Source organism: Erythrolamprus reginae, chromosome 9 (assembly GCF_031021105.1).
Source record: "Erythrolamprus reginae isolate rEryReg1 chromosome 9, rEryReg1.hap1, whole genome shotgun sequence".
Lineage (NCBI taxonomy): Eukaryota > Metazoa > Chordata > Lepidosauria > Squamata > Dipsadidae > Erythrolamprus > Erythrolamprus reginae.
This window is the reverse complement of record NC_091958.1, coordinates 57,656,156-57,678,257: the sequence shown is the minus strand read 5'-3', so window position 1 is coordinate 57,678,257 and position 22,102 is coordinate 57,656,156. Positions and strand designations below refer to the sequence as shown.

At 52.9% G+C, this 22,102-nt stretch overlaps 2 protein-coding genes across 3 annotated transcripts; one reads left to right on the top strand and one right to left on the bottom strand.

Annotated features, from left to right (window-relative positions):
• Window positions 1-1,946: 1,946 nt before the first annotated feature.
• NUBP1 (NUBP iron-sulfur cluster assembly factor 1, cytosolic) lies at window positions 1,947-7,288 on the bottom strand. Of its 2 annotated transcripts, none has more exons than XM_070761482.1 (11): window positions 7,182-7,288; window positions 6,113-6,217; window positions 5,621-5,754; window positions 5,368-5,436; window positions 4,852-4,884; window positions 3,929-4,019; window positions 3,479-3,633; window positions 2,948-3,058; window positions 2,543-2,645; window positions 2,317-2,400; window positions 1,947-2,084 (listed from the first exon to the last, which is right to left on the bottom strand). In XM_070761482.1, the coding sequence occupies exons 1-11, from the start codon at window positions 7,222-7,224 to the stop codon at window positions 2,032-2,034; spliced, it is 981 nt and encodes a 326-aa protein (XP_070617583.1). In that variant the 5' UTR covers window positions 7,225-7,288; the 3' UTR covers window positions 1,947-2,031. The 2 variants fall into 2 exon arrangements, with proteins under 2 accessions (XP_070617583.1, XP_070617584.1); XM_070761483.1 differs by having other exon boundaries at window positions 3,479-3,573.
• A 31-nt stretch (window positions 7,289-7,319) lies between these two features.
• Window positions 7,320-19,125, top strand: TEKT5 (tektin 5). The gene is made up of 7 exons (XM_070761481.1): window positions 7,320-8,390; window positions 9,950-10,033; window positions 11,163-11,233; window positions 12,256-12,399; window positions 13,544-13,766; window positions 17,426-17,580; window positions 18,732-19,125. Exons 1-7 carry the CDS (start codon window positions 7,824-7,826, stop codon window positions 18,946-18,948), a joined length of 1,461 nt encoding a protein of 486 aa, XP_070617582.1. The 5' UTR covers window positions 7,320-7,823; the 3' UTR covers window positions 18,949-19,125.
• Window positions 19,126-22,102: the final 2,977 nt, after the last annotated feature.

Sequence of the window (22,102 nt, the reverse complement as noted above, 5' to 3'; positions counted from 1 at the left end):
CTGGTATGGGCTGGGCCACCCCCGGGAGGGCCCCGCTGGGACTTTGACAAGGCCAGGGGGCTTTTCAGACGGGGGCTTTGGCCCAGGTGTTTCGCAGCCAGAGCGAGATACTTTGTGAGCAGGCGGGGATGGAGTCAATCCTGCATTGGGAGTGGGGAGGGGACCACCACACGGGGCCCCTGTGCAGTGGGGAGGCCTCCTTAGTGTGGGGCACTAAAGCGTTTCCTGAGTCAGGAGACGGGAAGAACTCGGTTCACTCCGTTCTGTGTGACCTTGGACAGACTGGCTGTCACCCCAACTTTCCTTAAGCTCTGCTTTCAGGTAGAACTTTGCAGCCTTCCAGAAGGGGAGACATTTTTAAAAGACCCCCAGATTCTCAAGACCTTGAATTTCTTACAAAATATCCCCGTGATTATGTGAAGGTGCTTTGCACAATCGTAAAAGAAATGTGTAAGAGCCGGCCTTTCTGGAAGCGAGGGCTGCTCTCCCGGGGGTCTCCTCTCCTTGGGGGTCTTCCCAGCCTCCTGGAGCCTTTACGCCACTAGAAAACTTTGCCTGTGGGTCTGCTGCCCCTAACTTTTCTGTTCCAGGCGCTGGTGATAGCCGGCATCTGTCTCCAGACGGCTAACCTTTACGGCTACATCCACTGCAAACTAGGGGGAGCCCCCCAAACCATCCGCAAAGTCACCCCACACTTCCCGGGCCAGGAGGTCTTCCAGAAGGTCAGTGGGGCAGCCTCCTGCCTGGATTTGGGGGTCGGTGGAAATGTAGGTGGCTTTTTAAAGAGAGGGAATCGTTCAATGAATCCTGGCAGTGGGGCAGGGGACCCCTAGGCCAGGCAGGCCTGCATTCACAGGAAGGGGGGGGGCGGTGTAGGCTTGCTGGGTCCTCCCGCCTCTTTGGCAGCCCCCAGCCTTGATTTATTGCTCCTGCAGGATCGGCCAGAGGGCTTTCAAAAAAACGTCCTGAAGCACCTGGGGGCCCAAAGCCAAGTCAAGTGAGGCCGCCTGGGAAGTCCCTGGGGGGGTGGGGGTGGGGGGAAATGGGAAGGTTTCTGGCCCAAGGCCCAGAGAGGCTGCACGTCGCTTGAGAAGAGCCAACGCAGCACCTCCAGCAGCAGCAACGTCGGCTTCCTCTTGGCTTCACTCCCAGGCGACGCTTCCCGGCCCACCCACCCTTTTCTAGGAAGCTGCCCGGGGCTTTTCCTCTGCTGGAGAAGGGGGCTTCTCCCCTTGCGAGGCAGGCCCGGAGACCTCTTCTTCTGCCTGCTCCTTTGGGGGAGAGGGGGCCCTTCTCTCGGAGCCCTTAGTGGCTCCCTCACAACGCGGCATAAAGATTCAGCCCCACCCCAATTCTGTCACGCATCGTTTCAGCGCCTGTGGGCGGCTTGCTAGCGCTCTGCAGCAGGGGGGCTGGGTGGGCCGGCCACAGGTTTATTTCTGCCCCTGCTCACCTGCGCAGGATGCTGGGGGCGCTAACCAGTCATCCTTCCTGCCAATCTCTCCCCGGGGAGCAGCAAGGGGCAGGAGAGGGGGGTCTCTGCCCACGGGCTTTGCCTGCAAGAACGTTTGCTCCGCGAAGCTGATGAGGAAATGAAAGCGCCACGGCTGAGAACCAGGCAGAGACCAAGGGAGGAGTTGTTGTTGTTTTTATTTGCATTCCTAAAAGAGCTAATGGGGCCCTCGCGAACAGGGCCCTGCCAGTGTCACCCGAAGAACGAGACTAAACAGACTTTAAACGAACCTCCAATAGAAAAAGAAAGACTTACGTTTCCTCAATAAAAGCCACCTCTGAAACTTGCCTCCAGTGGCTGATTCCACTAGTGAAGATAATTATATCTTAAGTTATCAAACCGCGACAGGTGGATCTGCTCCCGGGAACTCAAGGCCGCCTGTTCTGGGAAATTTAGAAGGGCTCTCCTCAGGAAACACACCCCACTGGCAAGGGTCATTCAAAGGTATTTATTTGCACACACACGTATTTATGCACCTATATATAGATATGCACAAAGGGTCCAGGCTGATCTGCTGCTCAGGCCATGTGGTCTTCCTGTGGGGAGTTCTGGTTGCAGTAGTCCTGGATCCCTGCACAAAGACCCAAAGCAAGAATGGGGCTCAGGCTCCGCGATGCCTCTCTCTCTGGCCGGCTTCCAGGCACAGGTACGAAGGCCACACGGTGGCTCTTGGGGGGCCACGATTATCCAAAGGAGTGGCCTGTGGCTGAAAACGACTCTGCAGGCCACAGAGATTTGCTACCCAAAACATTGTCTTAAAAAAAGGGATGGGCTGAAATGCTTTGATGCAGGGCTGAACTCACTTTGGATAATGGTCCTGCAAGACCGGGCGGCTGGAGACTGTGCTGCCTCAGCTAAGAAAGAGTGGCCGCGGTCACAGCTTTTTCCTGCTCGAGGAGAGGGGGAAAGGGAAGGTGCAGAGTTAGTGGAATGACCAGTCCCCCACCAGGCTGCCTCGTCCACTCGGAGGGACAAGGATTCTTGCTGCCAATCGTGTGGCGCCAAAGGTGAGCCACTAGGGAGCCTTACCTATCTGGGGGTCGAGGGGCATTTTCCCCAGGAGAGGCACGTTTAGACTGCGGCACATCGTCTCTGCCCCTCCCGTGGTGAGAGGGAAGATTTGGGACTCGTTCTGTAACAGGGAAGACACTCACACAGGCTCCGAGGGGGACAAAAAGAGGAGGGGGGTGGGTGGGTGTCTCTCTCTTCCGCTGCAGCCCCTCCAGGGGGAGGAGCCCCCCTCCCAGGCCAGCTGCCCAGGCCTGCAGAAGCCCCCTGGAATTCACAGGAGAGCCGCCTTGGCAGCTGGAGGCGTAAAGGGAGGAGGAACCCTGAGGGGCTGGGCGGGAGGAGGAGAATCTTGCCGTGGGAGGACTGGACGCGGCAAGAGTGAATCCTCCCGACTAAGAGCCATTAAAAGAGATGCAGCGATACCTTGCATTTGGGGCACACGAAGCCGCTCATGTTTTCCACCACTCCAATGACAGGGAGCTTCACCTTCCGGCAGAAGCTGATCTCTTTCCGAACATCCTGAAGAGCCACTTCCTGTGTGTGAAAGGACAGCTGGCCACTAACCCCACTTTCCCACATTAAAGAGTTGGCCCCACTGCCCTTAGGTTCTGGATGCCCTGGAGTCCAGCGAGCGTTGCTGGGGGGACTGACCCCTCGATCTCTACCTGCCTCTTCTGCCTCTCCCCTTCTCACCTGACCTCCTCTCCCAAACCCCAAATGGCTCTTCCCAATCTTGTCTCGGCAACTCTGGCCGTATCTACCGATTCCCCTTCAAACCTGGTTCGTCCGCTTCCTGCTCCAATTGTGCTTCCCACTTACCTGTGAGGACAACCTGGGGGCGGCCGTTGTGGGGTTTTCCTCAGAAGGCTCAGCTGATTCAAACACCTGCCTACAGATGTTTGCAGCCCGAGTGAAAAGCCGTTTTAACCCAATTGCTGAGGCTCCGTGTCTCACCTGCGGGGTGGTGATGATGACCGCCCCATCGACTCTGGCGCTGCTGAGGAACTGGACGATGGATATATGTTCATCGGATGTTCCCGGAGGGGTATCTACAATCAGGTAGTCAATGTCACCCCAGTCCACATCCCGAAGAAACTGCTTAATCATCCCTAAAAATAATAATAATAATGAAAAATAGAGGGACGAAGTGGGTCTTTTTGCCCCCCCCCCCCGAAATTTACCCCAATCGCCAGCATCGTATGTCTACGTGCTGCATCTATTTTTCTTAATATATTTTCACACGGCCACCAGACAAAAATAATTATCAGCTAGTTATCAAGCTCTAGAACTAGAACTAGTTTCATTTTAACCAAACTGGTGGAAATTCCAGATGTGGAGAAGCCACTGCCACTCAGAGGCAAAATCTGCAGCTGGGGTTCTTTGCAGGAGCCGAGAGAGACAAACCGTTTTTTTTCGGCCCTCTCCAAATAACGGCATCATCGGGGCTGCTGAGCAGAAACCCCACCGACATCACCCCCAGGTTTTCTTCAACGTACTAAAAGACAGAAGCACAAACACAACGCATGAAAAAACCCAACAGATGCATTATTATTTCTTTTTTTGAAAAATATCTTTATTAAATATTTACATTTAAAACAGAAACAAAGACAGAAAACATACAAACAAAAACGTGCCATAAAAGAGCATACAGCTTTATAGAGATTACTTTGGTATCGGAACTTAAGCATCTAACACTTATGTGGCAGCTGTTCTGTGGAACCTTGTTCCTTACAGCCTATACAGCGCTGGGCTCCAGCCGGAACGCTAAATTGGGCTCGCCACCGCGGCTGGTGAGTGCTTGCGGGGCCAGCGCAATTTTGCTTCTGCACCTGTGGAGATAGCAAAATTGTGCACGGAGCCGCAGGTGCGTCCATGTTTCCGCATGCACAGAAGCAAAAAAACCTTGCCGAAACATGGGCACACCTGTGGCTCTATGCACAATTTTGCTATCTCCACAGGTGCAGAAGCAAAATTGCGCAGGGACTCACAAGCCGCCACAGCGAGCCCAATTTAGCATTCCGGCTAGCAGCCCACCCCTGAGCCTATCTATATTTTATATGCATTATTATTTCTGTATATGAAGCAGCTGCCGAAGTGGACACGGCGGTCAAGTATCTAGGCCAAACTTTTTCAGAAAGTAAATAAATCTGTAAAATCAGTCGGGTAAACTAATACAAGGGACTTCAGCACCAAAACAGGGGAATATGGGAGAGGACACCTAAGCTTTGCTTTTCCTTGTAGTTTCTAATTTTTGGCTGGAAGTGGCCATCAGCAGAAAAGACCAGAGTTCTCACAGAGTTTATTAAGAAATAGCCACAGCAACTTACCACTGGAGACCATCCGGACCCACTTTGATGAACCTGAAAAGAAACTTTCAAAATGTTAATATTAACAAAGCACATAGCATCACAACAATTTGCTGTTTCTCTAAATTTGTAATTCAAAATTACAGGGGATTTATGATGATGATATTTGTGTAGTAAGAAGAAAAACCCAATACATAAATTTCCCAAGATGATATTGTAACAGATTGACAATCAACAAGCATATCCCCCACCCCCCGTGCAAAATCAGGGAGAAGAGCCAGGCACCCTATTTTAGAAACATGCAAGTTTGCTACAACACAATGTTCTGTTTTGGGATAGATCTTTTAAGCACATCTTATTATTAGTTTCCAAAAGGCCAGTTTCCCACTTTGTAGAACCATAAAACCAAACATAAAGAGTGTCCAGGTTACTTTATTTTTACCCAGGAAGCTGCATTTTTAAAAGGACTACAGGGCACAAAATCTGACATCCTGGGTCAGAGAGCAACACAAAGAACATGACACATAAAAGCCACACCTGTTCTCCCTCAAGGCCCATGATTTTCGGGATGGATGGTCCACAAATGTCAATGTCCAGCACGGCAACCTGGTGTGGGAAAAGGCAGCCTGGATTTTCAATTTGCAAAAGGACACAGTCACTATGTGCTATCAAGCAACATTATTTATGCATGGCCTTCCTCACGAAGCCATGATGAGAAATTGCTTGTTCCTCCTTGTCTGCATTGTCAGGTTACCGTTGCAACCACCTCTGTGATACAGAAGACGCTCACCTGGGTCATTTCTTCCTCAGCCAGTCCGTGGGCCAAGAGGGCAGTGAACGTGCTCTTGCCCACACCTCCTTTCCCAGACAGAACCAGCAACTTGTGCTTGACAGCTTTCATTTTTTCCTTGATTTCCTCAATGGCTTCATGGAGGGAAAAACAACAGGAAAAGTTTTATGGAGAGAGTCAGATATATGAAACGCGGTCTTCCTCCTGTGACTGAGTAGCGCTGCAACAGGCTTAGCCTCCAGCCTGCCATTAAGCCCCCCCCCCCCCCATATACTGCTTCACAGCCCTCTAAGCGATTTATAGAGTTAGCGTGTTGCCCCCAACAATCTGGTTCATTTTACCCACCGTGGAAAGATGGAAGGCTGAGCCGGTGAGGATCAAACTCCTCACGCACAGCTCAAAGTAATTTAAAAAAAAAAGTATTGAGAGCCCTGCAAGTTGCCATCAGAGGTTCCTTCCCAAACTCAGTTGCATAATGCACACGTAACATACCTGGGTCGGGGCCAGCAAGTTGTCCCGAGGAACACAAGCCCTGGTTGGGGCATCCTTGGCAAGCATCGGCCTTGCCTGCTTCATTGCTGCCGGTGCCTGGGCAGTCTGATAGGAATATGGGAAAAGGAGATTAGGCACATTGGAGGAAGCATGGTGGCAATAGATCAAAGCAGCATCAATGGCTGTGCAGCTTGGTTGGAAATCCATAAAGGGGATGCTCCCCTCCGCCCCACCTTTCCTCTGGAAGGACATAGGCCCTTTGCCCCAGGCTCAAAGTTGCTCTCCTATCCACCCCCCCACCCCGCTGATATTTCAAAGGGACTGGAAAAGGCGGCTCTTAGCAGGGGCCTTTGGCGAGGGTGAGTGAGGCCTCCTCCTTTTCTTCTTCTTCGACCCCTTTGGCCCTCTTGGCTTTTAAACGCTTTCAGCCATTTGTAAACTGGCAGTCAGGAAGAGTATAAATTCTTTGTCAAGTGGACCAGGTAAAATTGAAGCCTTGTTTGAAAAGAAACCATCACAAAAGCAACATACGATAGAAAAAAGTGCATTTTCTAATGAAATAAAAATGAAGATGATTGAAGGTGAGAAAACAGAGAGCAATAGGAAAAAAACATTGCTCTTTCTAATGAAGATTGAAGGTGAAGAAGCAGCTGTTTTCTCACCTTCAATCATCTTCATTTTTATTTCATTAGAAAGAGCACTTTTTTCTATCATCATGTATGTTGCTTTTGTGATGGTTTCTTTTCAAACAAGGCTGCAAAAGTGGACACCTGGTCCACTTGACAAAGAATGACCCACATTGAATCCATTAGATTTTTGTCCCACCTTTTGTTCACACACACACAATGGAAGTCTGCAAAAACGGTTCTCTGGTAGTTTATACATTTATTATTATTATTTAATTTTTCTACGTCCCCACGGGATGACTCTGGGCGGCTTACGAGGCCTTTAAGACAAGCGCCTCGCCCTCCTCCCTCCGGGCCCCGCTGCCAGGCCTCCGAGGGGCTCCGGGGGCGGCCGTTGGGCCAAGAGGCGCGACCCCCGTCCGCCCGCCGCCCCGCCTGCTCACCGTGAGGCCGGCTGTCGAGGGAAGGCCCGCTCCCCTCGGCCATAGCGGCGCCACTGCCGGAAGAAAAGCGCACTTCCGGCAGGTGGGGGGACGCCAAAAATCTCCCCCGCGGTGCACCCGAAAGAAATCCTCCCCCGGAAACAAGGGGAGGGGCGATGCAGTTCCGGTTGCGGCGCGGAGGGAGGCTGGCGGGGCCGAGCGAGGGGAGGGGAGGCCGCCCCCTCTTTTCCGGCCTTGGTCCGGCCCCACCGCTTGGGCCACTGCGCCCCCTCAGCCCCCCCTCCCCAGCTCTTTGGTTCGGGGTCATCCGTCCAGGGGGCCTGGGAAGCTGCCTGCTGAGGCCTGACCCCCCCTCCCCAGAAGAGTTGGGCTTTCTCCCAGAATCCCCCAGCGGGCATGTCACCCGGGGGATTCTGGGGATTGAAGTCCACCCACCCTCGGGTTGCCCAGGTCGAGAAAGGCTGGCCTGGGCGAGCAGGGAGCCATTTTAAGCAGGCAGTGGTGGTGGGCAGGGGGGTCTCCAGGGCCCTTTTGTGACACCAGCGCCAAGTCACAGTGCCAGGCTGGGCTGCAGGGCAGAGACCCCCCCTCCCCCCGGGCAGCTGAATTGCTTTGGGGCCTTGGGCTGCCAGGGAGGTTTTGATGGAATTCCTGGGCACCACCCAGACGGCCAGCTACTGCGGACCGAAGAAGAGCTGCCTGCTGCCGGAGGTGGCCCCGACCAGCCTCAGCCATGACAGCTACCAGGCGTACTACCTGCCAGGCTATCGCTACCTGAACTCGTGGAGGCCCAGCCTCTTCTACAAGGTCTCAGCTTTCCGGCCCGGCGATGAGGGGGCCGGGCGCTTCAGTGCCCCGTTGCGGCCCCCGACTATCCTGCCCTCCGTGAGGTCCTCCCTCTATGCCCGCTACAGCCCCCACGACTGGTACAAGGCCAACGCGGTGCAGATCAAAGGCTCGGAGGCCTACCGGCACTGGGCCGGGCGGCTGAACGCAGACAGTGCGCGGCTCATGCAAGACAAGGACCAGCTGACTTGGCAGCAGCAGGAGGATTCGGGGAAAAACCTGGGGCAGCGGCTGGCCGACATCGATTTCTGGCGGTCCGAGCTGACCTATGAGCTGGAGCGGCTGCTGAACGATACCCGTGCGCTGGACACGGCCAAGCGGCGCCTGGAGTGTGCGGCTGATGAAGCCCAGGGGCCTCTCCAGGCAAGTGTGGGGCTGCCAGGCTGCTATTCGTGTGGGGCGCTGGAGAAAAAGCATTTGATGCCTCTCTTGCAGCCACTGCGGGGTGAGGCCTTGCCAGCCGTTTCCCTGGTGGGGACTGAGTGAGTTCGACAGCATTCTCCTTCGCTGTAACACTGCTGCATCCTTCGGATGGTGGGGTTGGCCCTTGGAAGGATGGCAGCATGCTCTTTATTATCAACCTATCCCTAAACTAGGCCATCAACAGCCTCAGAAAATGACAGGCAAGGTAAAATGACCTGCGCTCTCTTCCAAGGGCGGTTTGCAGTGGAGGTGCAGAGAAACACCTCCAAATTATAGATTCCGCCGTAGAAAGGATGGATCCCTTTGGGATAAGAAGAGATTAAAAATGCTTAGACAGATTCCTTCAGAAATGGCAGTTCTACTTTTTGTGTTAAAGGCCAGAACAGCAATTTATTTTGAGCTCAGAAAGGAGGAGGAATTTTTGCCAAGGCTTTGGAAGCAGTAAAGTCTTAACGTCTCTGCTGGTGGCAGCACCAGGTCAATCTTGACTTGAAGGCTAAGCAAGGTTGCCCCCTCCCCTCCCCCCCCGGTTGAAAAACTAAGTCACTGGGAGTCAGTTTGATGAACCTCTGGCTTCCCTATCAGACCTCTGGTTCCTTGTGCGTCCAAACACACTTGGCCAATAAAGAATTCTCCCTGCCTATTTATCCAGTCAGAACTCAGAGTGCCTTCCGTGCCCTGTCCTAATGTTTCTCTTTTGCTAGTGTCATGTATATAAATATTATATCATTATACATATATAAATATTATACTACCAATACCTACTTGACAAAACAAACAAAAAAATAAAATAAATTATAATTTTGTATCAATTTATATTTCCGATAGGTAGAAGTTTATTTATTTATTAGATTTATATGCCACCCCTCTCCGTAGACTTGTGCTACTATGGAGCCTCTTGGAAGCTTTATTGGTGCCTATTGTTGGTGCCTTCCCACAAAATATCAGTTGTAGAAGAAAAGGGTGAGAATTCCACTTTCTTGAATGTAGAAAAACAGGACTTAAAAAATGTGTTTTGCGCCCGCTGTGAGATTAAAACTGGTCACTAGGTGGCATATTAGGTTTTCTCTTCAAATCTGGCCAGGACATGATATTGTTGATCCCAAAGTAGCCAATGTTGGCTTGTGGCAGGAGCTTTTCATCCTCTCCCCCAGCCCTCTCCCCCCACCTTGGTCATCCTTACTCAGAGCTGCCAGATTTTAGTTGCCAAATCCAGACAACCACTGGAGGATAGCAAAGAGATTTTTTAAAAATCTGTCCCCTCTTCCCCCAAGGTTTGCTGCTGCCCAGATTCTACGGAATAGCAGCCCGTGCTGGTCCCCTTTCCATCCAGCAGAATTTTATTTTAGCTGCTTCTAGCTCCTAGGCTAGAAAAAGGGAGTGGGCTGCTTAGTCTGCTTGGGGGAGGGCAGACCGGTCGGCCTATCAAGTTTGAAAAAATAATGCTTAACACTGGGAGTATTAGCCGTACTCACCCGATTTGTCTGGATTGCTCCTAGGTGGCCTTGGAATGCTTATACAATCGGGAGAAACGGATGGGAATTGACTTGGTCCATGATCACGTGGAGAGGAATCTTATACAGGTATTGTGTGATAGTTTGTAAGCAGTCGCCAAAAAAGTAGCATTTTTGTTTTCCTGCTCTTCCTGTGTCCCCCGGCTTGTTCATGGAAAGATAAGTTGAGACCGGAAATTGTTCAGAGCAAAAATAAAGATGCTCTCCAGCTTGTGTAGAGATATCTGGCTGCATATCAGGAAGAGGGGTTTCCTTTTCCTTTCCTTTTCTGTGTGCAGGAAATTTTTGTATCAGGCAAGTCGCAGTAATGTAAGATTAGTCCAGTTTTAGGAAAAACCTTGAGAAACTGGGGTGAAGAGCTGCTGCCCAGGAAACGGTCTGAGAAGAGGCAGCAGACTGACCCACAGCTGGACAGCGGTCAGCAGAGCGAGAGGCTCAGAAGAGGCACTGCCCAGTTCCCCAGGCTGCGAAGGGGACGGTGGGAGTGGAGGGCTTTCAGGCTTGCAAAATTCTGCTAGTGGAGCTTCACAAATAAAGTAGAATGAGATTCATTGGCTGTGTTTCCTGCCTGATAAGGTGACGGCTTGCTTAAAATTCCCCAATTTTAATACGGCAAGGATTTTTCTGCAGCTGGTTTCCCAAATGTAGGCTGTGTTGAACTTCAGCTCCCATAATTCCCAGCCACTGAGACTTACTGAAAGATAATAACTCGCAACAATTCTACATATGCTCCCACTGAGCTATGCCTCTGCTGTGTTTATTAATGCCTGTATGTAACGCATGATGAAACTTTTGTCTTGGTTCAGGTTCAAACAAATAACTCTGGAGGCTCCAGTGTGTAGATCTCTCAATCTGGAGTCTCCCTTGAATCGCCTGACAAGCTCCATGTTAATTTAATATTGCTGGGGATAAAAGTGAACGAGACTCACAACTCCCAGTGTGCAACTGCATATAAATGTCACACAAGGATCTTTTCGCGTCTTTAATAAACAAGATGTTGCGTACGTCCTGGAGGAGGGCTTGGACAAGACTCTCTGGAGCTGCTGCTCGATTTACGTGGATGTCTCGGTATTTTCACCAGGCGTCAAAATACCAACGGCCTTTAATTCCCTCTCACCATTGGTTTCCCTCTGCAAGGACGGAGGGCTCCCTGGACGTCCGTAGGATCCCTGACCGGCGTGTGTCTTTTCTCTTCCAGGAGGTGGACTTGATCAGGGCTTGTCAAGAGAAGATGAGGAAGCTTGCGGAAAGAATTGACCAGCAGATTAAGTAAGCTTTGAAACAAGCCTTGAAACAAGCCTCTCTAGAGCGGGACACCCGCTGGTCTGACTGATCTGGGCTGGGGATGATGCAACACCCGCAGCAGTTCAAGACCAGCATTATGGTTTGGGGAGTCTTCTTTAGGATGGGTGGGGCCTTCAGCAAAGCGCAGTCAGCTCACTGGGCGGCTCCAACTGGGAAACACCCCGAGGGCAAACTGGAAGCGGTCATCAAAGGCAGGAGGTGGCGGGGAAAGGAAAATTAGCCCTAACCCTAAACAAGCATGATTGTTGGGACTCCTCTGGACCACAGTGACCCTCCCACATATTTCACTTGGACTGCCACAGTAGGCAGAAATCCAACAGGTAGTGGTAGCAGGACTCCTTTTGTCTTACCGAGAGGGAAGTGTGATAATCAGGAATTCTTCTTTGTCAATTGCAGCCTTCTTTGTAAGTGTAGCCTTAAAAGTCAGGGCTTCCACCATAGTTCCCTCTAAGCTGAGCAGTGAGCAATCGCTCACTTAAAAATCATCATCAACTCAGAGTTTTCCAAACCTGCCCAGAAGCCGAGAGGGAAACAGTGAGAGGGAAGGAGAGAGAGAGGAAGAGAGAGAAACAGATAGAAAAAAGAGAGGAAGGAAAAGAGAAAGAAAAAGAATGGGAGTAAGGAAGAGAGAAAGAAAATCAAAATCTAGTTTGAAACTAGCTCAACTATTTAAGTGGAGTTTTGATATTGATAGAGTTGCCCTATTATGAGCTCACTGTCATAGACACACAGTACAGTGTTTTATTTTGAAATTCTCTGAGGCAAAACAGGGTGGGTTTTTTATTTGTTTGTTTATTTATTTATTATTTCTGTGCCGCTCAGACACTATACTTTTCCACCCCCCCCCCAAAAAATTAGAGGGAACACTGGCTTCCACCCCCCCCCCCTTGCAATCTGGGGCTGTAGAGGCCTTTCCTGGGCCTTGGCCCCTTTGAAGAACAATATTGGGAGAGAAGAGAAAGTAACGGCATAAACCTTCTTCGCAGCCTTAACAGAGATGCTCAGCACGCACTCGAGCGGGATCTCGGTGATAAAAGTTCAGCTCATTTTATCGACGAAAAATGCTATAATTTGAGGAATACTTCGGACAGTATCAACTATTACCATGGAATTGAGAAAATAGATGGAACGTAAGTATCCGACTGTCTCCTCCTAGTCAGCTAAATGAAGGTGAGGATAAGAAAGAGCCCGGATGAAACTTCACGAGAAGTTTGCCAGAGTTGGCTCATGGATGAGTGGACACTGGGTAAGGGACATCCATGAGCGCTTTGACTGACCAAAAAAAAGTTAAGAGGAAAAAACCCCTTAAAACATGATTCCTCTTGACTGAAATGCATTGGCGTCCGTCAGTCTCGAAAGACCCCGGTAATCATGCTCTGGATGACATCTGTCTATCTTTCTGTCCTCCGTATTAACCTCCTCAGGCTCTAGACTGAAAGGCATGTTGAATTGTTCCATATCAACTTTAGATGGTGCTCAACGATTTTTAACGCCTTCTTATGTTCCACATTAAAGAGCCCTGCTTCTCCGTTGTAGGTGTAACTGAGTCTCCAGCCTGGGAAACTTTAAGGCTTGTGGACTTCAACTCCCAGAGTTGAACATTCTGGGAGTTGGTCCACAAGTGTTAAGGTTGCCAAGGTTGGAGACTCCTGCGCTAGTTTATTTATTTATTTATTTATTTATTTAGTGGATTTATATGCCGCCCCTCTCCGAAAACTCGGGGCGGCTAACAGCAATCATAAACAGTATACAAACATAATCCAATACTGAAAGCGAATTAAAAACCCCTTAATATAAAAAAACCAAACATACATACAAACATGCCATGCATACAATTGTAAAGGCCTAGGGGGAGAAGGAATCTTAACTCCCCCATGCCTGGCGGCAGAGGTGGGTTTTGAGTAGCTTACGAAAGGCGAGGAGGGTGGGGCAATTCTAATCTCTGGGGGGAGTTGGTTCCAGAGGGCCGGGGCCGCCACAGAGAAGGCTCTTCCCCTGGGTCCCGCCAAGTGGCATTGTTTAGTTGACGGGACCCGGAGAAGGCCCACTCTGTGGGACATGACTGGCCGCTGGGATTTCTTTGCTTCTCTGAGGCCTTTTTCACCATCTCGTAGTCAGCCAAAGGGGACTGATCCCTGCGCACCTACATGGAGGACTCTTTCTATCCCATAGTCTTCTTTGCTGTTGTGAGCACCAGGCTATAATTTTGACCAAGTCCCTTGAAACAACCGTTTCTGTCCATTACCCAAAGCGACTCTGGTTCTTGCCTTGCAGAGTCTCTGTCCCTGAAACGTGGGCGAAGTTTAGCGATGACAACATCCGGTATTCCCAGAACGCCCGGGCCAACTCGGCCATCCTCTGCGAGGAAGCAAACCACACGCTGGAATTCACCTCCGACGACATGTGGAAACAGTGGACGGACAGCAACTTGTCCTTTACCTCTCGCATCTCAGAAATTGCAGATGCCAAGAACCAGCTGCAAGCACAGCTGGCGAAGGTAGGACGGCATCTGGCTGGCTCTGGGCTGACCGAATCTCTCCCGCTCGTAGATTTGTGTCCAGGAAAACCACCGGGGTCACTAGAGCAGGGGTGGCTAACCCTTCTTTCCTCGGGGGCCGAAAGAGAGTGCCTGCCCGAGTGCCCACACCCATAACTCAGGGGCTGGGGAGGACGAAAGCAGCTTCCCCCACCCCTGGAGGCCCCCTGGAGACCAGAAACGGCCTGTTTCCCAACTTCTGGTCGGTCTAGTAGCCCCATGTTTCTCCCTCCCCAGGCTCCAAAGGCTTCCCTGGACCCAGGGGAGGGGAAAACTGCCCCCCCCGGAGGCTCTCTGGAAGCCAAAAACACCCTCCCAGAGCCTCTGGTCAGCGAATTTACCACTTGTGGATTGTGGATTGGTGGCTGAGGAATTATGGTAGTTGAAATCCACAAGTGGTCAAGTTGCCACGGTTGGTGACCTTGCTGGAGATAAGGACACAACAACAGAGTGGGAAGGGACCTTGGAGGCCATCTAGTCCAACCCCCTGCTGTAGAGGAGACCCCATCGCAAGACCCGTCACTGGAGGTTCCAAGCTGAAACCGCGGTGGTCCTCATCCTGAGGACCACAGTCGGGGCCCGGGTTCCAGTGGCTAAGCAGCTCAGGGCCTCCACTCCCGGGATCGGGACGCTGGACAGAGCGGTGGTTGGTGAGCAAGCGTGGAGGGGGTGGTCCGAGTTGGCAAGTCGGGAGCTCCCTGTTTGGTCTGTCTGTGCCGCCGGTCTGCTCTGCCCACACGGCCCTGTGAGGTCACCGGAGCGGAGACACTCCAGCAGTGCGTGAGAGAGAGGTTTTGTGGGGAGACAACCGAACCGCACCAGAGTGTTGGGGGCAACGTGGGCAGGCGGGCTTGGCCTCAATAAGTCCCTTGTTCCAGTCTCTTGCACGGCAGGAGGGATGAATTGCGGCTTTCAGCGAAACCTTTGCCGGTTAACAAACCCCCACCCCCCAAATAACTTCTCTAATGAATCTGGGGCCCTTTGAATTTCAGATTAAGCCGGTGCAGCTAGAGGGAGCAGGGCCCCCAGCCTCTTCCGTGCTGCATCATTGCATGAGAGAGAGGCGGAGGGAGGGGCTGAGTCCCTGGGGGTCTCTTGGGAGTCTGTTGGACAAGAGCGGGTGGCATTTCAGAGAAGCGGGAGGATGGGAGGCCACCCAGAAAGAACTCTATGAAAAAAGGAGCATGGGGCTCCCTGCCTTTGTCTCCCAGGAGGGGCTTTAACTGAGGAGCCGGGGAGGCCAGTGAGGTCACTCGTGTTTGCCTTCTGGAGCAGGAGGGCGTCGCTTGAAGGGCCACTTCTGGAGTCCTTAATTTTTGGCTCTTTTGCACGATTCCTGGCCCTTCAACCACAGCTCTTCCGAGGTGCAGGGTTGTTGACGTTAGCTGCTATTAAGATCACACCCTTTGAAACGATGTGAATTGTTTTGCATGGCGGATTTTATGTGCAGTCCTCATTAGGGGTAGTTAAGATCACATTGCTGGCAGGCAGGAGGGCTGAATGGGCTGCAAACACACAACACACACCGGCTCTCTTCCTGCTTTTGTGGAAGCAACGGAATTGTGACTTCAAATCGCATCTCTCCCAACACTCTCTGCTCAGGTTTATACGTGGCTGAGTGGTTGGTTTTAATCCAGCGTTTATTCTGTTATTCTGTTTCTCAGCATGACATTAAGAGAAAAAACACCACAGGACAAGAAGGAGCAAAGCCATAAACAAGGCAGCCAGGATCTGTCTTTGCGCCCGGTCCTTTTGCTCGGCTGGAGAGCAGCCCCCTCCCCTCCAATGCCCCCTCTCAGCCGGAGGGGGCTGCATTCCTCCTGCAGAAGGGTTGGGCTCCCTTGGAGCATCTCTCAGGAGGAAGTGCCGGGACTCCTGGCCCACCCCAATCTGCTGAGTGTGCTCATTGTTTTGAGAGTGACTGTGGGAAAGGGAGCAGCGCATCCTTTTTCATGACTCACGAAACACCCGAAAGGCGAGAACCAGATATTCACCTCCCCACTTGGTCCATGCCCTCCCCGGGGAGGCCCTGTGCTGGGGGAGCTCCAGGGCTGCTTCAGGGGCAACCTTCATCTGCCTTCTGCACCTCCACAGCCACCTTCCTTTGGGCCAGTCTGGGGCCACTATTAATCCTTAGAGAGCCGGCACATCTCATGATACCGGACAGAAAGTTGAGGTCGTGCTGGCAGAGGAGGCTGTGGGTCTCCAAGCATCAAGCAGAGCATGGAACCATGGAGGGCCTTGACCAGCTTATAGGGACACTCCCTCCATTGCAGCTGTTACAGATCCGTGAACGAATCTTGAATCTCGGCCATGAAGTTGTTTACATACTCAGTTTGTTTTGCTTGATGTATGCACAGATATTTCGGCCGCCTTGCTCACTTTAACTGACAGAGATCAAAATGTCCCCATCCAAATTTATTCTCGGCCCAGCTCCGCCAGGGCAAGGGGAGGGCTACATTTTCCAGACCAATTAGCACCATATTTTTGGCCTGCTTGCGACACTGGGAGGCTGGACGAAGATGCCCGAGGCCACAAAGGAGAAGCGAAAAAGGGACCTGGACAAAAACGAAACGGGTTTTAATTAAAATCAGTGTTCATCAATTAATTACAATGAATATTCCATGTGCGTTTAATTATTTCCTCCTTCTGGCAAGTTAAAAATTGCAATTCAATGTCACCCATTCGGGGTCTCTGGGGATTCTCTTCCCAGGTGTTAGTTATGTCTCCCCTGATTAATCATGAAACTTTTAAAAAGGGGCAAAGTTGCCTTCGAGGGAAGTGTGATCCTAGCCCCCCCAGGGGTGGGTGCGTTTTTGGGGCATGTGGTTTCCAGGTAGTTTTTGTGGGAACAGTGAGGAAGGGCAAAGCATTTTTCTGGGTTCATAGCAACGGTGCCCATGCGATTGCTGAGAGCACTGTTTCCCAACCTTGGCCACTTGAAGAGATCTGGACTTCAACTCCCAGAATTCCCCAGCCAGCTTTTGCTGGGTGGGGAATTCTGGGAGTTGAAGTCCAAATCTCTTCAAGTTGCCACGGTTGGGAAACACTGGCTTAGAGCAGCCTTTGTCCACCTCAGCTACTTTAAGATACCTGGACGTCAACTCCCAGAATTCCTCGGCCAATACAGGAGCCATTCAGAGTTCGTGACTGATGAAAAACAAAGCAGGCGCATAGGACGGGACCTTTGGGATCAAAGCTACCTGTGGGAAAGATAAGTTTGTAATTGACCACAAGATGGAAATAAGTCTGCAGTTATTAAATAAAGGCAAACAGAGGCAAATAAGACCTGAAAGAGGTGCAGCTGGGGGCTGAGAGTTTAGCCCCATTCTGCATTGGTTAGAGGTCACTCAGGACAGAACTCTTTATATGGACCAAGTGTGACTGGACACACAAGGAACTTGTGCTCGGAGAGGGGCGACTCCTTGGAGAGGGGCGGCACATAAATCCCATTTAATAAATAAAATAAATAAACACATTTGTCTTTGGTGCAGCCGGGATAGGTGGGAATTCCGTGATTTTGGAGAATTCCGATTTGTGGGAGACGATGTCCGAGGAGGAGGCTGACCGCCATTCTTCTTCCCAAGAGTCTCACTACGGACGTTTCTTTCTCCTTTCAGACCCTCCAGGAAATCTTCCAGACGGAGAACACCATCATGTTGCTGGAGAGAGCCATCATGGCCAAGGAGTGTCCACTGAAGGTGGCCCAGACCCGCCTGGAAGCCAGGACCCGGCGGCCAAACATGGAGCTGTGCCGCGATGTCCCCCAGTTCAGGTGAGTGCCGGCACACAGCCCCCATTGGCGCTGCCCACATCGGCCCCCAGAGACGCTGCTTCTGCTGCCGTAGTGGAGGCCTCGGCTTGTGCAGCCAGGCGCAATTTGGGGAATCCGGGCGGAGTCCCTGCAAAGCCGGCTGGGTGGGTCCCTGGCCTGGCCCTTCCTGAGCCCTGAGCCGCCTATCCGGCTCAGGCGGTTTCCACGCCTTCTGAAGTCGGGTGGCAGCGTTGGGCCCTGAGCTCCTGGCCTCCTCCTGCTTCCGAGCCTTTGGTTCAGGCTGAGCGCCAGGCAGGCCTCCCTCCCTCCCTCCCAGGGCGGGAATTAAAGGCCAGATTTAGGCCCAGGCAGCCCGGCAGACCCCTCCGCTGCTGCTGCTGCAGGAAGAGGAGGAGGAGGGGATGCGCCCCCCTCGCCAGCCACCTCCACTTCCAAGGCTTCTCCTGATGGCTGTTAGTCTTGGCTGATTTGTTAACATCTTTTTAAGCCCCTAGAACGGATCCCATTAAGAAAGGAGGAGCAAGCCAGACGCCAGCAGGTCTGATGGGCTTCAGAGCCTGGGCCTCCCCCGGCTGCCCCCCCCCCCCCCATGGTGACCGCTGGTGACCCCTCCTTCTCCTTGGTCTGGCGTGGAAGGGGGGACTTGATTGAAGTGTATAAAATCTTGCATGGGATAGAAAAGGTGGATGGAGAAAAGTCCTTTTCTCTGTCCCACAATACTAGGACGAGGGGGTCACTCCCTAAAGCTCATAGGTAAGAAAGTGAGGACAGATCAAGGGAGATATTTCTCCACCCAGAGGGTCCTTGGTTGATGGGATTCCCTTCCAGAAGAGGTCGTGACAGCTGTCAGCCTGGAGAGCTTGAAGGCAGGATGAGACAGATTCATGGATGCCAAGTGTATCATAGGTGGTGATTGAAAGGGATGTCCAAGTGCCCCCTCTATGTTGGTTGAGGCAGGCAGGGTTCCCTTGGGTCCCATTTGTTGGGGGGTCCAGGGAAAGGGAGGGTCCTGCCTTCTCTTTCTGCTCAAGATCCCCAAGGGGGACAATTGGGGGAGGGCCCCTGTGGGACACAGAATGCTGGACTCTCGGTGGGTTTCGGCCCCACTCAGCAGGGCTCTTCTTGGGTTCTCACGCTCTCCCACCCCCCAGGCTGGTGAACGAGGTCTTCACCATCGACGACACCTTGCAGACCCTGAAGTTGCGGCTGCGCGAGGCCCAGGACACCCTGCAGCTGCTGATCCTGAACAAGTCCAAGCTGGAGCACGACCTGATGGTCAAGGCCAACAGCCTCTTCATCGACAAGGAGAAGTGCATGGGGATGCGCAAGACCTTCCCCAGCACCCCGCGCCTGGTCGGATACACCTGAGGCCGCCCCGCCCGCCTCCCGCGCTCCGCTCAATCTGACATAAAAGATTGAAAATCATGGGAGACAGTTCCGCTCATTTATTTTTTTGTAGCAAACGGAAGAAGGAGGAAGAGGAAAAAAAAAAGTGAAAAAAATCCCGTGAAAAAATAAATAAACGTAATGTCACAAAAACCAAAACCGGGACCAGGTCACAGCTTTTGTTGCTCCCAGAAAGCGTGAGGCGGGAGCCAAGGCCATAAAAGAGAGTCCGGCCCCGGCCTCCCTCCCCAGGGGTCACTCTTCCACCCCACCCGGAGGCCACAGGGCTGAATCCGCCATTGAACCTGGCGATCTGGCCGCCCGCGTGGCGAGAGGAGGAGGAGGAGGCGAGACGGGGCAAACGGCGCAGAGCAGAGCGGCTCCCCCTGCAAAGACCGGCTCCCCTGCTCGCCCCCTTGGGCCCGGGGGGGGGGGGGAAGCCAGCCTGGCGGAGGGCAAAGAGCTGCAAAGCGGCACGTAAGTAGCGAACATTCACCCTGACCCTCCCGCCTGTGTGAACGTGATCGATGTGTCCTGCCATACGAAGCGCAGGAAAAGGCCCACAGGATCTCTCTCTCCACGATGCTCACGGTGGGAACGAACTCAACCTCCCCCGGCCCCTATTTCATTTGGTAGAACCAAAGTCCACAGTGTCCGGAGCAGAGGGGGCAAACCACTAAGCCAGGATAATCATGCTGGTATTTGCTCACAGGGTCAGACCAGGTCAGTCCCAGTGTCCGGCCTTCTTCTGCTCCAGGTCCCCCTCTATAACTGCCCTTCCATTTCTACACCTCTGGGCAAGGACTGCAGCCAGGATCCTTCCCAGGTCAGATCCGGTCCCTCTCTTAGAAGTGTGGAAGGGGATTCCTGCAGAGGGAAAGGAGGCCCTGCTGGGTGGCGTCAGCTTCCTGCCTTTCCCCCTTCGCAGGAGACCTTGGCAGGCTGGGCCAGCGGTCAGCTGAGGATGGCTTCAGAGGATGGACGTTGCGCTTAGCCCTGGGGGACCATTTCTTCCTCTTCTTTTTCTTCTTCCTTCTTTTTCTTCTTCTTCTTCCTCTTCTTCTTCCTTCTTTTTCTTCTTCTTCTTCTTCCTCTTCCTCTTCTTCTTCTTCTTCTTCTTCCTCCTTTTCCTCTTCCTCTTCTTCCTCCTCCTCTTCTTCTTTTTCTTCTTCCATAGTCCAGCCACGTTCTGCGTCCCCCCCACCCTCTGCAGTGTCCTGGTCAGCAGAAAACAAAGTGGCCCCTTGTTCCCTCTTCCGTGTTGCACTCAACGAGTAGCCGCTTGCCTGGGCTCCTGGGCCGCCTTCCTTCAGTTTCCCTGCTGGGGTTGAAGAGGAGGAAGAAGGGCTGGGGGCAGAGGGGGGCTGCCAAGGTGGGATGGGGCCGTGTGCTCCCCCCCAGGGCTCTGAGTGCTGCCAGCGCAATTAGGCTACTGCACCTGGACCATGGGCGTGTCCGCCTGCGATTTTGCTACCTGCCCAGGTGCAGAAGCGTAATTGCGCTGGACTCCACTGGCATCACTCAGAGCCCCGGGGGGAGCACACGTCCCCGTCCCACCTTAGCAGCCCACCTGTGGCTGGGAGGGAGGGGGGGCAGAGGCTGGGCTCAGGCTGACTCCCTGTGAATAACTCCCGGCCTTTCCAGCATCATCCAGGCGAAAGGAGAAGGCCTCCCTTGCGTGGCCCCTAGTGCTTCTGAGACTCTTTTCAGCCCAGGGGCCCAGAGCAAGTCCCGCCCTCTAAATCCAGGGGCCCTTTAGTCCCACGTGGGGGGGGGGGCTGGCTTAGGGCTGGGGGAAGGCCAAGGGGGAGGCGGAAGAGGTTCCAGTGGGCGCAGAGGCTGTGCCAGGGCTGCTGCGGAATGCCCTCTGGCCTTCCACCCTCCCTCTGCCAGCGCCGGAGACGCCTTGCGGGTGGGTGCGCTCGTTCCGAGGAGAAGAAAGGGCGCCTGTTCGGAAGGAGGGGGGGTCCCGCTCTCCCCTTGGACTTAAACAAGAGCCTGGGCTGGAGCTTCGGAAAAGCCCGGAGGCTGCGCGGTTAGGAAAGCTGCAGCCTGGACAAGGAGCGTGTGGCCTTCCCCCACCCCTGCCCCAGCTGTCCTGAGCACCCCGTGGCCTCCTCCGGCTCCCACCCTCCCTCGAAATGCACATCTGGACGGCACGTCTCCTGCCCTCTTCAGGGCTCCAGGGATTCCCCCCATCCCCCAGCACAGGAAACCCCATTGGCCACACCGGCTGGAAGTGGCACGGTGGAGGTGGAGGCACACATTTGGGGGAGGGGGCTACACCCTCCTAAAACTCTCCTGACTTCAGAGATGCTGGACTAGAGCTTAGAGAACACTGCCCAGCACTATGGAGTAATATTACTATTACCATTATTATTATTATTACTACTATTTTTTATATTTGTATGCCGCCCCTCTCCGAGCCCTGGGAGGTCTTCTGCTGCTATCCCAGCCTTTGTGGTCCCAGGATCCATGCAGAGGCTCTTGGGTGAGAAGGGCAGGGGTCTTTCCCAGGGACCAGCATCTGCCCCCCTCCCCTCCGGCACTCCAGATATTCCACAGAACAGGAGTGGAAGGGAGACCGCATGGAATCCCAGAGCAGGGGAAGATGGGGAAGTTGGGGGAAAAAGGGGACCAGTAGAGAGACAGTGTGTCTCTACTGGTCTTGGGTAGATGGTCTCCACCTGCAGTGAGTTGAGCGCCAGGACCTCACTAAGTCGGATGCCGCCAGGATCTTTGGAGACTTCTCAGCGCCCCACCCCGGCTAGGGAAGTCTCTCTTCTAGGAACTGGGGTGCCTTTGTGTGTGTGTGTGTGTGTCTCTCCTTCCCTTCTTCCCTTCAGTGCCCCTTCCTTCCTTCCTTCCTTCCTTCCTTCCTTCCTTCCTTCCTTTCCTTCCTTCCTTCTTCCTTTCCTTCCTTCCTTCCTTCCTTCCTTTCCTTCCTTCCTTCCTTCCTTCTTCCTTTCCTTTCCTTCCTTCCTTCTTCCTTTCCTTTCCTTCCTTCCTTCCTTCCTTCTTCCTTTCCTTCCTTCCTTCTTCCTTCCCTTCCTTCCTTCCTTCCTTTCCTTTCCTTCCCTTCCCTTCCTTCCTTCCTTCCTTCCTTCCTTCCTTCCTTTCCTTCCTTCCTTCCTTC